General features: G+C 43.8%; 1 protein-coding gene across 1 annotated transcript in view; it reads left to right on the top strand.

The window, feature by feature from the left end:
- Positions 1-2,583: 2,583 nt before the first annotated feature.
- The window catches only part of TCTN2 (tectonic family member 2), a 29,253-nt gene continuing 12,769 nt past the window's right edge, over positions 2,584-19,067 (top strand). The window contains exons 1-11 of the mRNA XM_047087998.1: positions 2,584-2,742; positions 2,873-2,980; positions 3,453-3,529; positions 4,606-4,801; positions 8,115-8,215; positions 13,359-13,555; positions 13,988-14,114; positions 15,143-15,284; positions 16,789-16,854; positions 18,558-18,692; positions 18,936-19,013. Coding sequence (XP_046943954.1) covers positions 2,661-2,742; positions 2,873-2,980; positions 3,453-3,529; positions 4,606-4,801; positions 8,115-8,215; positions 13,359-13,555; positions 13,988-14,114; positions 15,143-15,284; positions 16,789-16,854; positions 18,558-18,692; positions 18,936-19,013 — 1,309 coding nt within the window. The 5' untranslated portion in view covers positions 2,584-2,660. The remainder of the gene's footprint in view (positions 2,743-2,872; positions 2,981-3,452; positions 3,530-4,605; positions 4,802-8,114; positions 8,216-13,358; positions 13,556-13,987; positions 14,115-15,142; positions 15,285-16,788; positions 16,855-18,557; positions 18,693-18,935; positions 19,014-19,067) is intronic.

Here is a 19,067-nt window from a genome sequence, read left to right as displayed (position 1 = left end):
CAACCTTTCCAGGACCTGGGGCTCCCTGCTGTTAGGAAAAGGTCATATACTAGCGTCTAGTAAAACCTCAGTCATGAGACCCTTCAGATGTAGATCGGTGGGCCCCAAGCTTGGAGGATGATTGCTAACATACATCTTGGGTGGAGGGGAGAGATAAAGGAGATGCCAGAGGAATGTTTATATGGTAAAGGAGACTTACAGGATCCTGGAGGTCAGGCCATTGTTAAGCTTAAGTATTAACATTGAGGGGTGCCTGGTGGCTCAGTGGGTTAAGCATCTGATTTAGGCTCAGGTCATGATCTCATGGTTCCTGAGTTCGAGCCCCGCGTCGGGGTCTGTGCTGACAGCTCAGAGCCCGGAACCTGCTTCGGATTCTGTGTCTCCCTCTCTCTCTGCTCCTCCCCCACTCATGCTCTGTCTCTGTCTCAGAAATAAATAAACATTAAAAAACATTTAAAAAAATAAAAATAAACAATAAATTAAAATACTAACATCGAAGCAGAATTCCTAGAGGAAGGTCACACTGCCTGTCTTTTTTTTTTTTTTTTTAAGTTTGTTTTTATTTATTTTCAAGAGAGAGAGCATGAGCAAGGAAGGGGCAGAGAGGGAGAGAGGTAGAGAGAATCCCAAGCAGGCTCTGTGCTGATAGGGGGGCTTGATCTCGCAAACTGTGAGATTATGAGCTGAAATCAAAAGTTGGCCACCCAGGTGCCCCCATCAATGACATTTTTATGTAGGAAGTACAGTATTTAAAAATCAGGGCTTTTCATTAATAGTTGAAATTTTGTGCCTACATTTTATATTAATAGAACAGATTACAAATAATTTTAAGAAAAGTTTCCTATTTAATTTTAATAATATTGTACCTCACAAATGAGTTTTTAAAAAAACTTTTGAAGCTTTTTTTTTTTTATTGTAAATCCTAGAATCCATAGTTCATTTCACTACTGGCTAATAGCTTAATGCAACCAAAAGCAGAAAATAAAAACATACTTTTAGTACATACTGTTAATTCTGATCAGAACAAAAAATGATAACATGCTTTTATTATTTTTTATTTTTTATTTTTTTTGTTTTTCTTATTTTTCAATATATGAAGTTTATTGTCAAATTGGTTTCCATATAACACCCAGTGCTCATCCCAAAATATTATTATTTTTTAACGTTTTATTTATTTTTGAGACAGAGACAGCATGAACGGGGGAGGGTCAGAGAGAGAGGGAGACACAGAATCCGAAGCAGGCTCCAGGCTCTGTGCCCTCAGCCCAGAGCCCGACGCGGGGCTCGAACTCACGGACCGTGAGACGATGGCCTGAGCCAAGGTCGGACGCTCAACGGAATGAGCCACCCAGGCACCCGTAACATGCTCTTAAATACTAAAATGTTGTTTTGAGTGTCTGACAAGTGACACACGCCAATACAGGTAACTATGGTACTATGTCTGCGTAGAACATATGACAGCATGGCAGCAAAGTTAAGGTCTAGCAAAGTAGAACTCAGTAAAAATAAAGATTTGTAGTACATTGAAAACACCCCCAGGAACAGTGTTTGCCTAAATTACTTTCTTACGTTTCCCCTAAAGTGAAAGCATTTTGACCCAGGGATTTAAAGTCATTCAACACAAAATTTTTCCTCAGTGAAAATGCTTTTACTCTCTTGTTCAGGAATGATGAGTAAATAGCAGCAATAGGTTAAGTGATGACCCCCCTGTTGGCAACGTTCTAGGCTTTATTCCCAGATATACCGGGAGATGTAAACACTTTGCGATCCCCCAAGAGGAGCTGATGTGCGGGCTGGTGGTGGGGATATCATGCCGATTACAGCTGCAACAATCCACGATTTGGCAAGAGCGTAAGAACAAGGTGGAACTCCGTGCCGGGCACTTGTGGAACCTCAGCTCTCAGATTGGTTTCAGAATGTTAGGTTTGCCGATCCTCACACTGTCCTATCAGGGAGAGACCATTATCTGCCTTCTATAGAGGAGGTAACTCAAGCTTAGAGAGGTCAGGTGACCTGCCCCCGGTCCCGTAGCGACCTCAGCGTCTGCACGCCGTCACTGAACTATAATAATGGTCTGAGATGCTAGTGACGTAAGAACTGGGATACTTTTGTGTCTGCCCCAATGCTGGGCAAAACGTTTAGTGTTCTTCGAGCAGATCTACTCTCGAGTGCTGACAGCTCTGTGCGGTAAATACAAACAGCAAAACACTCTTCAAAACGCTGGGAGAATCATAATAAAAACAATTCAACAGCCCTGCAGCCTCATCCCCTTTTTGTCCTTCTCCCAAAGTCCCCATAAAAATGACGTTTATTAGAAGCCAGTGTCTGTAGGTAGGCTCGCTTTTGCGTGCGTGACTGAACTAACTCTCTTACACCGGACGCCGACTCCTACTTTTTCAGGATCGAGATTTAAAGGCGCAGGGCCCGTGGGCGGGGCCGGGATGCTGCGGCCCCGGGTTGGGGGCGGGCTCTCTGCTGCATTCCACCCAATCACCGCCAGTCTCTCCTCCAGGCCCGCGGCCGATTGGTGGTTGCCATAGCTCCGGTTGGTTTGACAAGATGGCGGCGGCGGGGCGGTGCGGACCCAGTCATCGCGTACCGAGCGTCCCGGCTTCTAGCGCGGGAGCGGGTTTGTGAAGCGGGCCGCGCGAGCCCCAGGCATGGGCTTGCCGCCGCCGGCCCCTCTGCTCTTGGGGCTTCTCCTTCTGCTGGACGTCCTGAGGCCGCTGTGGGGGGCCCTGGGTGTGTACGGCAGGGCAGGGGCCCGAAGGGCGGGTGGGTTGGGGACGAGGCGTTTAACGGGCCAGATTTGGGACTCCTTCGGGTGCCCTTGCAACTAGTAACTCCGCCCTTCCCCTTCTTTCCCGCCCAGTTTTCATCCCTGCTTTCATCCGTATGACCGGCCCTGCGGTCAGCGCTTCCCTGGTCGGAGGCACCGAGGATGTGACCGTGTCCCTGGCCTTGCTGCAGGACAAGGAGGGTAAGGAGTCTGGCCCTCCCTGTGGGGAGGGTGGGGGTTGGGCCAGGTCCACGCCGCCCAAGGAGGTGGCATCCCAGGAGGTGGCATCCCCTGGGGCCCCGGCCGCTGTCCACTGCAAAGTCGGCGTGGGAGCAGGAATGGGGGGCTGCTGTGGATCAAAGAGGACCGACGGACAGGCTTGGTGAAATAAAGCCTGGAACAGTAATGGCTTACGTTCACTGAGCTGCCTGTCCCCTGTAGTTCACATGCATCACTGCATTTCCCCAGTAAGAACAGTAATACACTTTCATGTCGTGTAACACATGAAGACACGAGAGTTCGCAGAGGCTGTTACTTGTCCAAAGTCGCACAGCTTGTGAAGAGCCCAATCCCAGGCTTGGAAAAGGATTCCCTCCCAGGGAGCCTGACTCCAGCATGCACACCCTTAGCTGCTGGGCAACACTGCCTCCTTGCATCCTGATCTCCCCCATAGGCTTATTGCCAACTCCAGCTTGTGGAGCGCTGACCAATGAGACGGGAGACTGGAGCTTGACTGTGACCCCCAGTGTGGTAAGGCCAGAGGTAAAACTTTTCCCGGGGCGTCTGCGGAGACCCACATTTAGTGTTTCTGCAGTGCTGTTTTGGTTGGACAAGGTATGGTTTTGTCTGTGCTTGGAACCACTGTGAAACTACGGGTTACCAGATCGAGGAGACGCCCCTCCAGCCCAGAGGTGCTTACGGTAGGGCTAGCGGTCCTTGGACGGGTTTCAAGAAGTTTGTGAACTCACTGAAATTGTGTGTAACGTTATGTGTGTGTGCATTTTCCTCATGAGATGGTTGGCCAGCTTCCATCAGCTTTTCAAATGGATCTGTGACTCAGAAATCTTGACCTCAGCTCAGGTCTTGATCTCACAGTTCGTGAGTTCAAGCCCTGCGCTGGGCTCCATGCTGGGCATGGAGACTACTTAAAAAAAACAGCAACTCTCATTTAATAAATGTTTTATTGAATGCCTAGTATGTGCAAGACATCGGCGATGGAAATATGGACGAGAAAGTGACTGCGTGCACCCCAGGAACTGGGAACTCTTTTCATTGACTTTTTAATGTGTGTATTTAGTCTTCTGCTGATATGCTGATAGGTTGATAAAAAAGAAAAACTAAGGGGCGCCTGGGTGGCGCAGTCGGTTAAGCGTCCGACTTCAGCCAGGTCACGATCTTGCGGTCCGTGAGTTCGAGCCCCGCGTCAGGCTCTGGGCTGATGGCTCGGAGCCTGGAGCCTGTTTCCGATTCTGTGTCTCCCTCTCTCTCTGCCCCTCCCCTGTTCATGCTCTGTCTCTCTCTGTCCCAAAAATAAATAAACGTTGAAAAAAAATTAAAAAAAAAAAAGAAAAACTAAAAAGATGCTGGACAAACTGAGTTAATTTATCAGACTTGCTTGCTTTTCTGTTAAACTGAGGATTAGGAATCAGGGCTTACGAATCGCCAGAGGTTTACCGGCTGAGTGATGGCAGCTTTGCATACGGTTTTCCTTTCGTAAAGTGAACCGAGGCAGCTGTGTGATTTTACTGTGTTTTCCATTGTGTGTTCTTATAATTATCCATGCTGTGTCGAGTCACCTTAAAAAGTGCAGCGACTTTTCCTTTCAGAGCGCGTTGGATGTGACAGTGAGGCTGAAGAGGGGTCTGCAGGGGTGTTCCGCTAACGAGACAGATCCCTTCTCAGAGCCCCCGTGTATTGTCCAAACTCTTCTGGTTTCGGCTTCTCACAATTCATCCTGTTTAGCACATCTGCTCATTCGAGTGGAGATTTACGCCAACTCTTCTTCGGCCCGGAATGCATCAGGCAAGTCAAGTCCAAACATTCACGCCGAACGTTGTCTGTCGGGTTCTGAGTGTGTGCCGTGCCCTTTGTACGCTTTGCTCTGGAGTCAGTGTTGCCTTCTTCAGCCTACTTTCCTTTTGTTTAATTTTCTTATTTTAGAAGTTTCTACTTTGTATTATTGCACTTAATTAGGATCTATGTTATTCCGCTGTGCCGTTTGTATCTTTGTAGACTGCCTGAAAGGGAGAAAGTGAGCTTTGTTTCTGTGTCTTGATTCTTATGACTCCATCTTAAAACCAAAACCAAAAAAAAAAAGTCAAGGGAAAGATTAATGAAGGAGTTTACAAAAAACAAAACAAACAAAGAAACCAAAAAACCAACCAAACAAAAAACCAATAGATTTTCAGTGAAAGCTTTGGACCTCCAGCAACCTTTCTAGTGTCAGCCTATTAATTTATGCTTATGGAAGCATGTGGTATTCTCTTGTTTCAAGAACAATACATATACACACTAATAACACACAGTTCACTATTCTATGCCTTTTAGAAATCAATTCCATATAGGGGCACCTGGGTGGCTCTGTTGGTTGAATGTCCGAATCTGGCTCAGGTCATGATCTCACGGTTTGTGGGTTCGAGTCCCGCGTCGGGCTCTGTGCTGACAGCTTGGAGCCTGGAGCCTGCTTCGGATTCTGTGTCTCCCTCTCTCTCTGCCCCTCCCCCGTTTGCACTCTGTCTCTCCCTCTCTCAAAAACAAGTAAACATTAAAAAAATTGGTAAAAAAAATAAATAAGTTCCATATAAACGCATGTAGGTTCACCTCATTCTTTTTAATAGCTGCATAATATTCCCTCACGTGCAGATACCGTTGTGTATTTGACTAGTCTCTTACTGATGGAATCTGAGTCACTTCCAGCGTGCGGTGTGTAGCTAGAGCAAATATCACTGCGCACGTCTGCTTTTGGACACGAAAATGGCCTTGTGTTATTCTCCCGTTCACACGACAGGTTTTCTAAGAACGACAGAATGTAGCTGTGCCAGTGTTGAAGGTCCACTTTGATAGGTGCCACCACCTTGTTCCCTGTCTCCTGCAGTCAACGCTAGCAACTCTTGCCTTTGCAGTCCCCCGGGATGAAGGGAGAAGCGTTCGTCCTCAGTAGCGAAGGTCTGTCACTTGTCATTTTGAGACTCCCACACTGTCGCTTCCCTTATCACATCCCCTCACTGTGATCCCCCTTGTGATTTTGGAAGTTGAGGAGGGTTAGATATGTTCAGACGGTGCCATCCATTGGGCCACCCTGCCTTCAGTGTGCTTACGCGGAAACATCTCCAAGATCTATTACCAAGTGCAAAAAGCAGCCGCACACGGGTGCTTATAGCATGGAGTGAGACTATATATTTGCATACGGAAGTTCTGGAAGGCTATCTGAGAAGCTAACCATGAAGGGCCATTTGGGCAAGTGGTGTGGGAACAGGAAGGGCTGGCTAGGAGGACTTCACTGTGTACCTGTTTTTAGATCCTCTTGAGGTTTTTTTGTTAAATTTTTTTTTAAAGTTTATTTATTTAATTTTGAGACAGAGCACAAGCTGGGAGGGTCAGACACACACACACACACACACACACACACACACACACACACACACACACAGAATCCGAAGCAGGCTCCAGGCTCTGAGTTGTCAGCACAGAGCCCGATGCGGGGTTCAAACCCATGAACCATGAGATCATGACCTGAGCCAAAGTCAGATGCTTAACCGACAAAGCCACCCAGGTGCTTCCTCGTGAGTTTTTTGAACATGTGAATCTGTGACCAATTTAAAGGTCTAAAGTTTTGTTTTTAGGAGAAAAAAACCAAAAAACATTCTCTAATGCTTAAAATTTAAAGCCAAAAAATAATATTCAGGGGGTGCTGAAAAAAATCTACAGAAAGGATTAGTAGCTGTACCATTCGACGTGGTGACTTTTCTTCTTTTTAAAAAATATGCTTGACTGCATTTAGGTAATAGATCAGAACGTCTTTGTATAAATAGCCAAACTTAGGAAAATTAGACTCTGTGTATTGGTAGTTACGAGATGTTCGCTCTGACCCCATGAAGGTATGAAAAATTTTGCACCCAGTCAGACAGAGATCAGAACGAGAACAAGGACGGAAGGACAGATGGGAGGTACGTGGTATGCCTAGGAACAGTCAAGGTAGCAAATGGCGTAGGAGACATATAGGTAGATGCACAGATACCTACCTATATATCGCATAGTAAAACCCTATTCTAAAATGCCCTGTTTTTATTCCACTGGTTTGATTATACTGATGGCCAGACCCTTGCCTGAGTAACAGACTATGTTACTCAGACCTTCTCCTTATTCCTGAGACCATTGACATACTGGGGTTCTACTATATTCTAGCATAGAATTCTGCATAATTAGCTGTTTTTGAGATGCTTCAACTGTCATGTCATTGAAGTTAACTGTTATAAGTGATTGCTACGTAGTTTTTCTTTTTTTTTTTTAAACTACTATATCGGTATTTATTTATTTATTTATTTATTTATTTATTTATTTATTTAATAAATATATGAAATTTATTGTCAAATTGGTTTCCATACAACACCCAGTGCTACGTAGTTTTTCAACATGTACCCAATCTTAGGACAAAAGTAAAGTTTCAAAGTAAAATTTATCTGATAAATTGCCGCAGGGGAACTGGAAACATTACTGTCTGGATTCTGAGTTAGGAGGTTGAAATGTAATGTGACGTATTCCTTTTCCAATTCATGTAAAAATTATTAATTTCCCCCACACTTCCACACTTGAACTAGACTCAGGATATAAAGAGTTGGGTCTACAGTGCGATAGGACATGAGGTTGAGCAGGTAGCATGATTAGACATAATCTTGCGGCCAAATGGGCCCCCAGATAATGTCTCTGAAATGTCCTCATGGCTTTGGTTTTATCTGCTGGAAGAGGTAATGCATTTGAAGGGGTCAATGGGTAATGTCAGTCCGTGTTATGAAAAGGATTGTTCAGCGTATTGAAAAATAAAGTCAGTGCGTTACCTTTATCCTAACTTGTAAATTTTAGTCATGATTATCTTTAAGATCAAGCGTGACTTCATTTTGTTATAACTAGCGTATTTTCCTATATTTGGGTTTTTGTGGGAGTAGTAGATACAGGCCCAGATAGGGTTTATGCATAACTCAGGGATTCCTTAATGTGTAATATTTTGTCCTGGTGATTTGTAAAACAATGATCCAGCTTTCTTTCGAGTATCAAAAATGTGGCAATGCTTTGTCAGAGTGTTTCATGGCTGGACTTCTCTGTCGTTTGTACTTTTCAGAGAATGTGACTGTTATTCCCAACCAGGTGTATCAACCCCTGGGTCCTTGTCCTTGTAATTTGACCGCTGGGGCCTGTGACGTTCGCTGCTGCTGTGACCAGGTAAGCTCTTTTCGATTACGGGTACAAAGGTTACTATACCCAATAGCATGTAAGGGATACAGTTCCCCATACAGCTTTTTCATAGATGGGCTTTGAAAAGTAAGATTGTGTTTTGTGTTGTAGATTGTTTTTTTTTTTTTTAACTTTTTTTTTTTAAAGTTTATTCATTTATTTTGAGAGAGAGACAGACAGACAGAGCACAAGCAGGGTAGGGGCAGAGAGAGAATCCCAAGCAAGCTCTGTGCCATCAGCGTGGAGCCCAATGTGGGTCTTGAACCCACGAAATATGAGATGGTGACCTGAGCTGAAATCAGGAGTCGGACGGTTAAGTCCGACTGGGTGACTGGCTGAGTCACCCAGATGCCCCGCAGATTGTTTTCAAATTGAGTATTTTCTTATCTAGCCCAGTCAGTCTTATTTATGGAAGAAAAAATGTATCTCTTTGGAGAAGGTCACGATTGAGATGATTATACTGAGGATGGTTTTACTACGTTATTGGGAAGTCTTCACGAAAAGATAAAAAGGAAGGAAAATACATTATTTCAGTGATTTTTTTTTTTTTTTTTTGGGCAAATGTGTAGAGGTGCACGACCCTCATGGCAATCCAATTTGAGAACATTTCCATCACCCCAACTGGAAACCTTGTGGCCCTCTGCGATCTCTCCCGTTCCCTGGCCTCAGCTCATCCCCAGGCCCCTCTTCACCTGCTGTCAGGCTCTGTGGACTGGCCTGTTCCGGACCCGGCACATAAGCAGATTCCTCTTGTATGTCGCCTTCTGTGTCTAGCTTCTTTCACCCAGCATCTTGTGTCCAAGGGTCATCCGCGTTGTGGCCGGTGTCTGTTTTTGTCCCTTTTTATTGGCGAGTCACATTCCGTCGCATGGACGGACCGTATGTTGCCAATCCATTCATCAGCCGATGGACGCTTGGATTGCTTTCGCTTTTTGGCTGTTACGAATGAAGCTTCCGTGAACAGTTGTGTGCAAGTTTTGGTTTGGCCGTGTGTTTCCATTTCTCTTGGATATATTACCTAGGGGTGGAGTTGCTCTGTCCTATAGGAACTGTGTGTTTAACCTTTTGAGGAACCGTTTTCCAAAGTGGCTGCATGGTTTTTACGTTTGCATCAGCAGTGTAGAAGGGTTGCAGTTTTTTCCATGTCCTCATCTACGTTTGTTACAGTCTTTTTGATGATAGCCATCCCAGTGGGTGTGAAGTGGTATTTCATTGTGATTTTGATTTGTATTTCCGTAGTGGCAAATGACGTTGAACATCTTTTGATGTGCTTGTTGGCCATTTTTATCTCTTTGAAAAAATGTCGATTTAGATCCTTTGCCCATTTTTTAAAATTAACTAATTTATTTTTAAATTTACATCCAAATTAGTTAGCATATAGTGCAACAATGATTTCAGGAGTAGATTCCTTAGTGCCCCTTCCCCATTCAGCCCATCCCCCGTCCCACACCCCCTCCAACAACCCTCTGTTTGTTCTCTATATTTAAGAGTCTTTTACGTTTTGTCCCCCTCCCTGTTTTTATATTATTTTTGCTTCCCTTTCCTTATGTTCATCTGTTTTGTATCTTAAATTCCTCGTATGAGCGAAGTCATAGGATATTTGTCTTTCTCTGTCTGGCTAATTTCACTTAGCATAATACCCTCTAGTTCCATCCATGTTGTTGCAAATGGCAAGATTTCATTCTTTTTGTTTGCCGAGTAATACTCTGTTGTATATATATACCACATTTTCTTTATCCATTTATCTGTCAATGGACATTTGGGCTCTTTCCACACTTTGGCTATGATAGTGCTGCTATAAACATTGGGGTGCATGTGCCCATTTGAAACAGCACACCTGTAGCCCTTGCATAGGTACCTAGTAGTGCCATTGCTGAGTCGTACGGCAAAGAGGTTTTTATCTGCTTTCTTCTCTAGGATTTTGATGGCTTCCTGTCTTACATTTGGTCTTTCATCCATTTTGAGTTTATTTTTGTGTTTGGTGTAAGAAAGTGGTCTAGGTTCATTTTTCTGCATGTCTCTGTCCAGTTTTCCCAGCATCACTTGCTGAAGAGGCTGTCTTTATTCCATTGGATGTTCTTTCCTGCTTCGTCAAAGATTAGTTGGCCATTCGTTTGTGGGTCCATTTCTGGGTTCTCTATTCTGTTCCATTGATCTGAGTGTCTGTTCTTGTGCCAGTACCATGCTGTCTTGATGATGACAGCTTTGTAATTCATCTTGAAGTCTGGAATTGTGATGCCTTCAGCTTTGGTTTTCTTTTTCAACATTACTTTGGCCATTCGGGGCCTTTTCTGGTTCCATACAGATTTTAGGATTGTTTGTGCTAGCTCTTGTGAAGAATGCCGGTCTTATTTTCATAGGGATTGCATTGAATATGTAGATTGCTTTGGGTAGTATTGACATTTTAACAATATTTGCTCTTCCTATCCAGGAGCATGGAATATTTTTCCATTTTTTGTGTGGGTTCTTCAGTTTCTTTCGTAAGCTTCCTATATAGTTTCCAGTGTATAGATTTTTCACCTCTTTGGTGAGGTTTATTCCTAGGTATTTTATGGTTTTTGGTGCAATTGTAAATGGGGTCGATTCCTTGATGTCTCTTTCTGTCGCTTCATTATTGATGTATAGGAATGCAACCAATTTCTGTGCGTTGATTTTATATCCTGTGACTCTGCTGAATTCATGGATCAGTTCTAGCAATATTTTGGTGGACTCTTGGGTTTTCCATATACAGTATATGTCATCTGCAACGAGTGAAAGTTTGACCTCCTCCTGGCTGATTTGGATGCCTTTTATTCCTTTGTGTTGTCTGACTGCAGAGGCTAGGACTTCCAGTACTATGTTGAATAACAGTGGTGAGAGTGGACATCTCTCTTGTGTTCCTGACCTTGGGGGGAAAGCTCTCATTTCTTTCCCTCCTTTGCCCATTTTTCAATTGGGTTGTCTTTTTGTTGTTAAACTAGAAGAATTCATTATACCTTCTGGATACTAGTCCCAAATCAGGTGTATGATTTGCGACAAACATCTCCCATTGTGTAGGTGTCTGCTTTCTTGTTGGTGTCCTTTGAAGCCCAAAAGTTTTTTTAAATTTGTTGAAATTCGATTAGTCAAGTTTTTCTTTTGTTGCTTGTGCTTTTAGTGTCATATCTAGAAAAAGTTGCCTGATCCAGGTCAAATACATACATACATACATATTTTGAGAGAGAGGGAGAGAGAGAAAGGCAGAGAGAGAATCCCAAGCAGGCTCCGTGCTGTCAGTGCAGAGCTGAACGTGGGGCTCAAACTCACAAACCATGAGATTATGACCTGAGTCGATATCAAGAGTCAGATACTTAACCGACTGAGCCACCAAGGTGCCCCTCCTCAAATACACATTTTTAATCCTTATTTGAGATTTAAGAGGAATGAGAGTTGCAAAAGAGGCACATTTACTGTGGCCCCAGTCACTCCTGTTTTTGGATGAGTGCAATTATATCCTGGTTGGTTTTACAAAACAGAAAAGGAAAGTTTAGGACCTTTATTTATATTGTAACTCTCATACCAACAATTGCACTTATAATAACAATTATATTTAATTTAAGAATAGAGCATATCATCTGTCAATATCTTATTTATTTATTTTTTTTAACGTTTATTTATTTTTGAGACAGAGAGAGACAGAGCATGAATGGGGGAAGGGCAGGGAAAGAGGGAGACACAGAATTGGAAGCAGACTCCAGGCTCTGAGCCATCAGCCCAGAGCCTGATGCGGGGCTTGAACTCACGGACCGCGAGATCGTGACCCGGGTGAAGTCGGACGCTTAACCGACTGAGCCACCCAGGCGCCCCTCATCTGTCAATATCAATAGAAACATATGGTGTTCTCTTCCTCTTTCTTCCAGACTGCAGTGCTGTACCCTGTTTCTAACCTCTTTCGTGTTTGTCGTATATGGTATCGATATACACAGCACCAGCCCCTGGCAGTGTTTAGTATCTGGGTCAGTGATGTCTTTGGACAGCTGCAACTTATCACTTCAGACATGATCAATTTTTTAATTTGAATTGTTCTTGTTTAAAGGTTATTTTCCGGGGCGCCTGGGTGGCTCAGTCGGTTAAGCGTCCGACTTGGGCTCAGGTCATGATCTCATGGCCTGTGGGTTCGAACCCGGCGTTGGGCTCTGTGCTAACAGCTCAGAGCCTGGAGCCTGCTTCGGATTCTGTGTCTCCCTCTCTCTCTGCCCCTCCCCCACTCATGCTCTGTGTCTGTCTCTCAAAAATGAATAAACATTGAAAAAAAATTTACAGGGGCGCCTGGGTGGCTCAGTCGGTTAAGCGGCCGACTTCGGCTCAGGTCATGATCTCGCGGTCTGTGAGTTCAAGCCCCGCGTCGGGCTCTGTGCTGACAGCTCAGAGCCTGGAGCCTGTTTCAGATTCTGTGTCTCCCTCTCTCTGACCCTCCCCCGTTCATGCTCTGTCTCTCTCTGTCTCAAAAATAAATCAACGTTAAAAAAAAAAAAATTAAAAAAAAAAAGAAAAAAATTAAAAAAAAAGTTATCTTCCTACTGTCAGGGAGCAAAGGATTCGGGACATTTTTAACTTTTAGTTCTCTGAGTCCTCTGTGAAATGGGGGAAGAAAATGGATGAAGAACCAAATGCAGGAATGAAGTCACTTCTTGGTGACATTAATTGGATTGTGTTATAATACAGCGATGGCCTTAAGGTTTCTTAGGGAATATGGACTGTTTGCCCTAACTCGAGATGTCTTCAGGTTTCTCTGGGCTAGGGGTTTGGATGGTGATGACAATTAAAAAGGGAAGTTTACTCTGTTTTATTCCCCACTTGGAGTGTCTTCCATATTTTCTTCTCTTCATACTTTTGCTTGTTTGTTTGTTTTTGTTTTTTTGTGGGCACATCTATGTCCCCAGTAAGGATGTGGTTCCCTTGAAGGCCTGAAATTACTGACTTGGAGGCTCGTAGGGAGCTGAGGAGAGAAATTCTAGCAGGATTTTACTTTCTGTGAGCACATAGCACTGGCAGCCTGGATGGGGATTGTGTTGTTTCATCTTCCTCGGTGGTGTCCTCTTCCCCTGAGAGCTGGTGGCGGGCACCCCAGAAGCTTCTGTCTGCTCACCGCTCCTTCACGTTTCCTTCCAAGGAATGCTCGTCGAATCTCACAGGACTGTTCAGAGAGGCCTGTTTCACCGGCGTTTTTGGAGGCGATGTCAACCCTCTGTTTGACCAGCTGTGCTCCGCGCAGGGGGCGCCAGAGGCCCCTGGCTGGTTCCCGTTCCTGTGTGTGCAGTCGCCGCTGGCCAACTCGCCCTTCCTGGGCTACTTCTACCACGGCTCCGTGTGCGTGTTGGGGCCCCCACGGGCCCCCCAGGTCCTCAACATGAGGTTCAGTCTTCCATGTCCGTTAGCGACTTTGTTTTGTGTTAAGCCTTTGAAAGAATTGGGCCTCACCCAAAGGAAATTGGTCAGTTCCCACCAACGGTGAATAGTGATTATCTGGGTTTGGGAAACCGGTGGTGGGCTCACGGGGGCCTCAGTTTCTTTCTGGTACCTTTCTGTCATGTTGAAATTTTACAACTTTATTATTATTATCATTGAAGTAAAATTCATGGAGCGTAAAATTAACCACTAACCACTTTCCAGTGTACAGCTTTTTGGCTTTTAGTACAAATATTTTTGTAATTAAAAAAGTAAAAAAAAGAAAATGCAAGAAGAATTGTTTTTAGCAGATACTGGCCAGAAGGAGTAGTGATAATCCGCATCGATTTACAGTTCCTCTAGGCCACAGGCTTCTGCCGAAGTATATCTGCATACTGATCTGAGAGACTTCTCAGACTTCGGTTACAAACAAGGAGATCCCATCATGACTGTGGACAAGGCATATTTTACCATTCCGCAGGTAATAATTTCAATTTTAACATGCTAGGGCCTTTTACAAATTTTCCCCTCCTGTCGTTAATTTGACTTACACTGCTGTTAAAAATCTCATCCTAAGTTATTTCTCCTGTGGACTTTCCAGGTACTCAACTCTTTATGGCCTGTGGATTTTATTTTTAATAGTCTCTCTTAAATTAACCACTGTCGTTGCTAAATCTCAGAGTGAACTTACCAACCAAAACAAATTCTATAAATTTCCCCGGAAATAACTACCATTCTGCACTTCTGTTAGTTTCACAGCCAATTTCTTGTAAGCTATAAGTATATAATCTAATGTAATATTCCACAGATTTTGAAAAATATCTCAAGGCTATATAGAGCTTTGTGGAAATCTTTATTTTTTAATTTATTTTTAAAAATATTTTATTTAGTTTGGAGAGAGAGAGAGACAGTACGAGCAGGGGAGGGGCAGAGAGAGAGAGGGAGACACAGAATCTAAAGCAGGCTCCAGGCTCTGAGCTGTCAGCACAGAGCCCGATGCAGGACTCGAACCCACGAACTGTGAAATCATGACCTGAGCGGAAGTCGGATGCTCGACCGACTGAACCACCCAGGTGCCCCAAAATATTTTTTTAAGTCCAAAATCACGAGGAAAAAAGCATTTGTGGAAAGAAAACACGGGAGTCCAAATCGTCTCTCTTCAGTGTTTAAGGAATCCATTTTTTACAGTTTTAACAAAAGTATGGTTGTCATGAGGGAGAGAAAATGAAGTTGAACATTATCATGTTTCTGCAAAGTCAATGGAGCAGAGCAGGGAATTTTCTTTGTTTTCGTTAAATAATACTTATTGTGACAAAGCTTCCAGACTTTGTGTAGCAAATTAACTAGATCATTTTCTTTGCTGGTCATCTAGTGAGTGAACTAGTCGTTATTGAAACTAAGCCACCGGTAGGAGCAGGCCGCAGAAAGAGCGCTTGCGTGAGATGTTGGTCTGTATTTTATGATTCGAAGAGAAGTCACAGCCCTGTTGGGATTCTCCCTCACCCTCAGGTGTCCCTGGCTGGGCAGTGCCTACAGAACGCACCGGTGGCTTTCCTTCAGAATTTCGATGTGCAGTGCACCACTAGTTTGGAAGTATCCCAGGAACAAGATGGTATTATCAATGCGAAGATCAAGAATGGCGTGCTGGGAGGTACGTTGCGTTGGTTTGCAAAAAGAACACAGACCCGAGTGTCGACAGAAACCGGGATCTCATGAGAGTATAAACCACTTCTACTGGATCAATTTAAAATATTTCAGCTGTCCGTCGAAGAACGTGTTTTCTTCAGAAAAAGTCCCGTTTTATAGGATAGCACATTGCATATTAGTTCTTCTTTAAAAATTGAGGGACGCCTGGGTGGCTCAGTCAGTTAAGCGTCTGACTGTTGGTTTCGGCTCAGGTCACGATCTCGCAGTCTGTGATTTCAAGCTCCACATCGGGCTTTGTGCTGACAGCTCAGAGCCTGGAACCTGCCTCCGATTCTGTGTCTCCCTCTCTCACTGCCCCTCTCCCGTGCTCACTCTGTTTCTCTATCGCAAAAATAAATAAACACTAAAAGAATAAATAAATAAAAATTGAGGCAAGATTCACATAACATAAAATCAACCATTTTAAATGTTTATTTTTATATATATTATGTTGAGAGAGAGAGAGGAAGAGAGAGAATCCCAAGCGGTCTCCGCACTGTGCAGAGCCTAACGTGGGGCTCGATCTCATGAACCGCTGTGAGATCATGACCCGAGCTGAAATCAAGATTCAGATGCTTAACCAACTGAGCCACCCAGGTGCCCCTAAAGTCAACCATTTTGTAGTGTACAATTCAGTGGCATTTAGTACATACACAATGCTGTGCCACCATCACCTCTGTCTAGTTCTAAAACATTTCCTCCCCCTAAAGGACAACCCCCCCCTCCCGTACCCACCAACAGCCTCTTCTTCCTCCCCGTGCCCTGACCCCTAGGGACCATTAATGACTCTCCTTTCCATCTCTATGGATTTGCTTGTTCTCGAATTCCCGTAACAAAGGAATCCTACACTACGTGGTCTTTTATGTCTGGCTTCTTTCACTTAGCATCACATTTTCAAGGGGTAGCCGCCGTGGCACGGACCAGAACGTCACCCATGTTTATGGCTGGGCAATATTCCATCGCATGGATATCTGTGCCACATGTGTTATCCGTTCGTCCTTTGCTAGGCATTTGGGTTTCCAGCTTTTGGCGGCCGCGGGAGTGCTGCCCTGAACACTCGCGTGCAGATGTCTGTGTGAGCACAGGCTTGCGTTTCTCCTGGAGCTGTACCTACCAGTGGCATTGCCGAGTCACGTGGTGATTTAACTTTCTGAGGAAGCCCCAAACCGCTTGTTAAGCGAGCGCTCCGTGTTACATTCTGCCTGGTCGTGGACCGCCTCTTTGTTCCTATAGGAGAGTGGCTCTCAGGATTATTATCACTGACTTTGGATCCTCCTCCTCCGTTGTTATCAGATGCCAAGAACAGTGGGATTCCTATTTGGTGGCGTCTGGGGAGCGGGAGAGTTTTGTAGCTGGCACACGGGTCAGGCGCAGTTATCGTATTTGCTTGATTAGCTTTCACTTTCAATAAGTAAAGTGATCATGTTGGGCCATGTAGTCCTATGAAGTTAATTTCTGTATCTTTTCAGGCATCGTTACACCAAGAGTAATCTATCAGGAAGCAACCGACCCAGACAAGTTCATCACCAGGACAGGTAATTTAACGTCACGCTTTTACATCACTTCTACAGAAATATGTGTGTCATTTCTTGTAAGTAGTATAGAGTCTTAGAGTAAATGTGTTTTTATTAAGAATTTAAGGAGGTTCACAGCAATTAGAACTTTGTCTGCTCCACATTCTCTTTGTTCCCTGTTCCATCTTGCTTTGCTGCGGACCGGTATCTGTGCCCTGGAGCCAGTTGCCTAGTCCCGAGCTATGGGGGCTCCAGTGTCCCTGCCAGTTTTCAGGCTCTGTGAACCTTTTCGAAAATGTTTTCCAGGGAACCAACATTTATGTTTCTTGTTCTCTTTTCCTTTTTATTTTTAAGGTTATTTGTTTATTTATTTAGAGAGAAACAGAGTGAGTGCAAGTCGGGGAGGGGCAGAGAGAGAGGGAGAGAGAGTCCCCAGTAGGCTCTGTGCTCCTTGCTGAGCCTGACGTGGGACTTGATTTCATGCTTGGAAGATCATGACCTGAGCCGAAATCAAGAGTCAGATGCTTAACCAACTGAGCCACCCAGGTGCCCCTTCTTTATTTTTTTTATTTTTTATTTTTTTAACATTTATTTATTTTTGAGACAGAGAGAGACAGAGCATGAGCTGAGGAGGGTAGAGAGAGAGAGGGAGACACAGAATCCGAAGCAGGCTCCAGGCTCTGAGCTGTCAGCACAGAGCTCGACACACGGCTCAAACTCAGGAGCTGTGAGATCATGACCTGAGCTGAAGTCGGACACCCAACTGACTGAGCCACCCAGGCGCCCCAGGTGCCCCTTCTTTAAAAAAAAAATTTTTTTAAGACTTTTTTATTTTAAGTAATTTCCACATCCAAGATGGGGCTTGAACTCATAACCCTGAGCTCAAGAGTGACACGATCTACTGACTGAGGCAGCCCGGTGCCCCTCTTTCCTTTCTTTCTTTTTTTTCTCGCCTTAGCCTTTCTCTTACTCGTTTCTTTCTTCTTCTTCTTCTTTTTTAAAAATATAATTTATTGTCAAGGTAGCAAACATACAGAGTATACAGTGTGCTCTTGGCTTCCAGAGTAGATTCCCGTGATTCGTCGCTTACATATAAAACCCAATGCTCATCGCAACAAATGCCCTCCTCAGTGCCCATCACCCGTTTTCCCCTCCCCACCCCCCGCCCTCCCTCCATCAACCCTTAGTCTGTGTTCTGTATTTGAGAGTCTCTTATGGTTTGTCTCCCTCTCAGTTTGTAACTGTTTTTTTTTTTCCCCTTCCCTTCCCCCATGGTCTTCTGTTAAGTTTCATCTTTTTTTCTTTTTGATAATTAAACTTTGCAGTTTTAATGCAGCCAAACAAATGATTCAGAGTTTGGCTAATGTCATCAGGATTTTTGTTAAGGATATTTGTATTTCTCTGCAGTATGTTGTAATTCTCAAATTTATTCATTCATCGAATCTTAGCAAATACCTACAATATAGCAGTGAACTAGACGGCAGGCCTCTGTTTCTAAGGAGCCGACCTTCTGTTAGCCTTTCATTTTTGACAGACATTCTACTGAGCACGTCTCTGTATCGAACTATGAGCCACATTCTGGGGGTACAGAAATGGAAGGGAAAGGATAGATATTGTGATGCTGTGGGGGTGGGGGGGTGGCCAGTGCTGACTCGGTGGGACCAAAAATAGACCTGAGCTCAAGGTCGTTAATTTATGACAGAATTTTTTTTTTTTATTTGCAGAAACACTTTTAAGTAATGGATCGGCCCCCAGAAATGTGAATGTGGAAGAACATTATATTTTCAGATGGAATAATAATACAATCAGTGATATAAGTGTCAAAATTATTAGGGTAGCAATTAATGCTCACCAGAAAGGTAAATCTGTTGAGAGCAGTGAGAATGTTTTCAGTTGAAAACTTTTTTTTTTAGATTCTCATAATTATTACGTGTAAAACTAAGTCAGACTTTTTTCTTATTTGTAATTGTGATTTAATAAAAAAGGCTTTCTTTTGCATGTCAAAATGTAATTATAAGATAAAGAAAATGACACTATGGGGGATAATTTCTTTCCCTAGTAAAATGGTACACACTATATTTTGTATTGTGTTTTATTTCTAGGGATCATGACACAGAGATTTACAGTAAAATTTTTAAGCTATAATAGTGGTGATGAAAAGGAATTTTCTGGAAATCCAGGTAAGATAGTGTATGTCAATCACTGATCCTACAAACATATTTTAATTGAATACT

Source organism: Lynx rufus, unplaced genomic scaffold, assembly GCF_022079265.1.
Source record: "Lynx rufus isolate CCGP_SWC_20201006 ecotype Redwood Valley unplaced genomic scaffold, mLynRuf1.p SCAF_24, whole genome shotgun sequence".
Lineage (NCBI taxonomy): Eukaryota > Metazoa > Chordata > Mammalia > Carnivora > Felidae > Lynx > Lynx rufus.
This window is presented reverse-complemented; position numbering and strand designations above follow the sequence as displayed.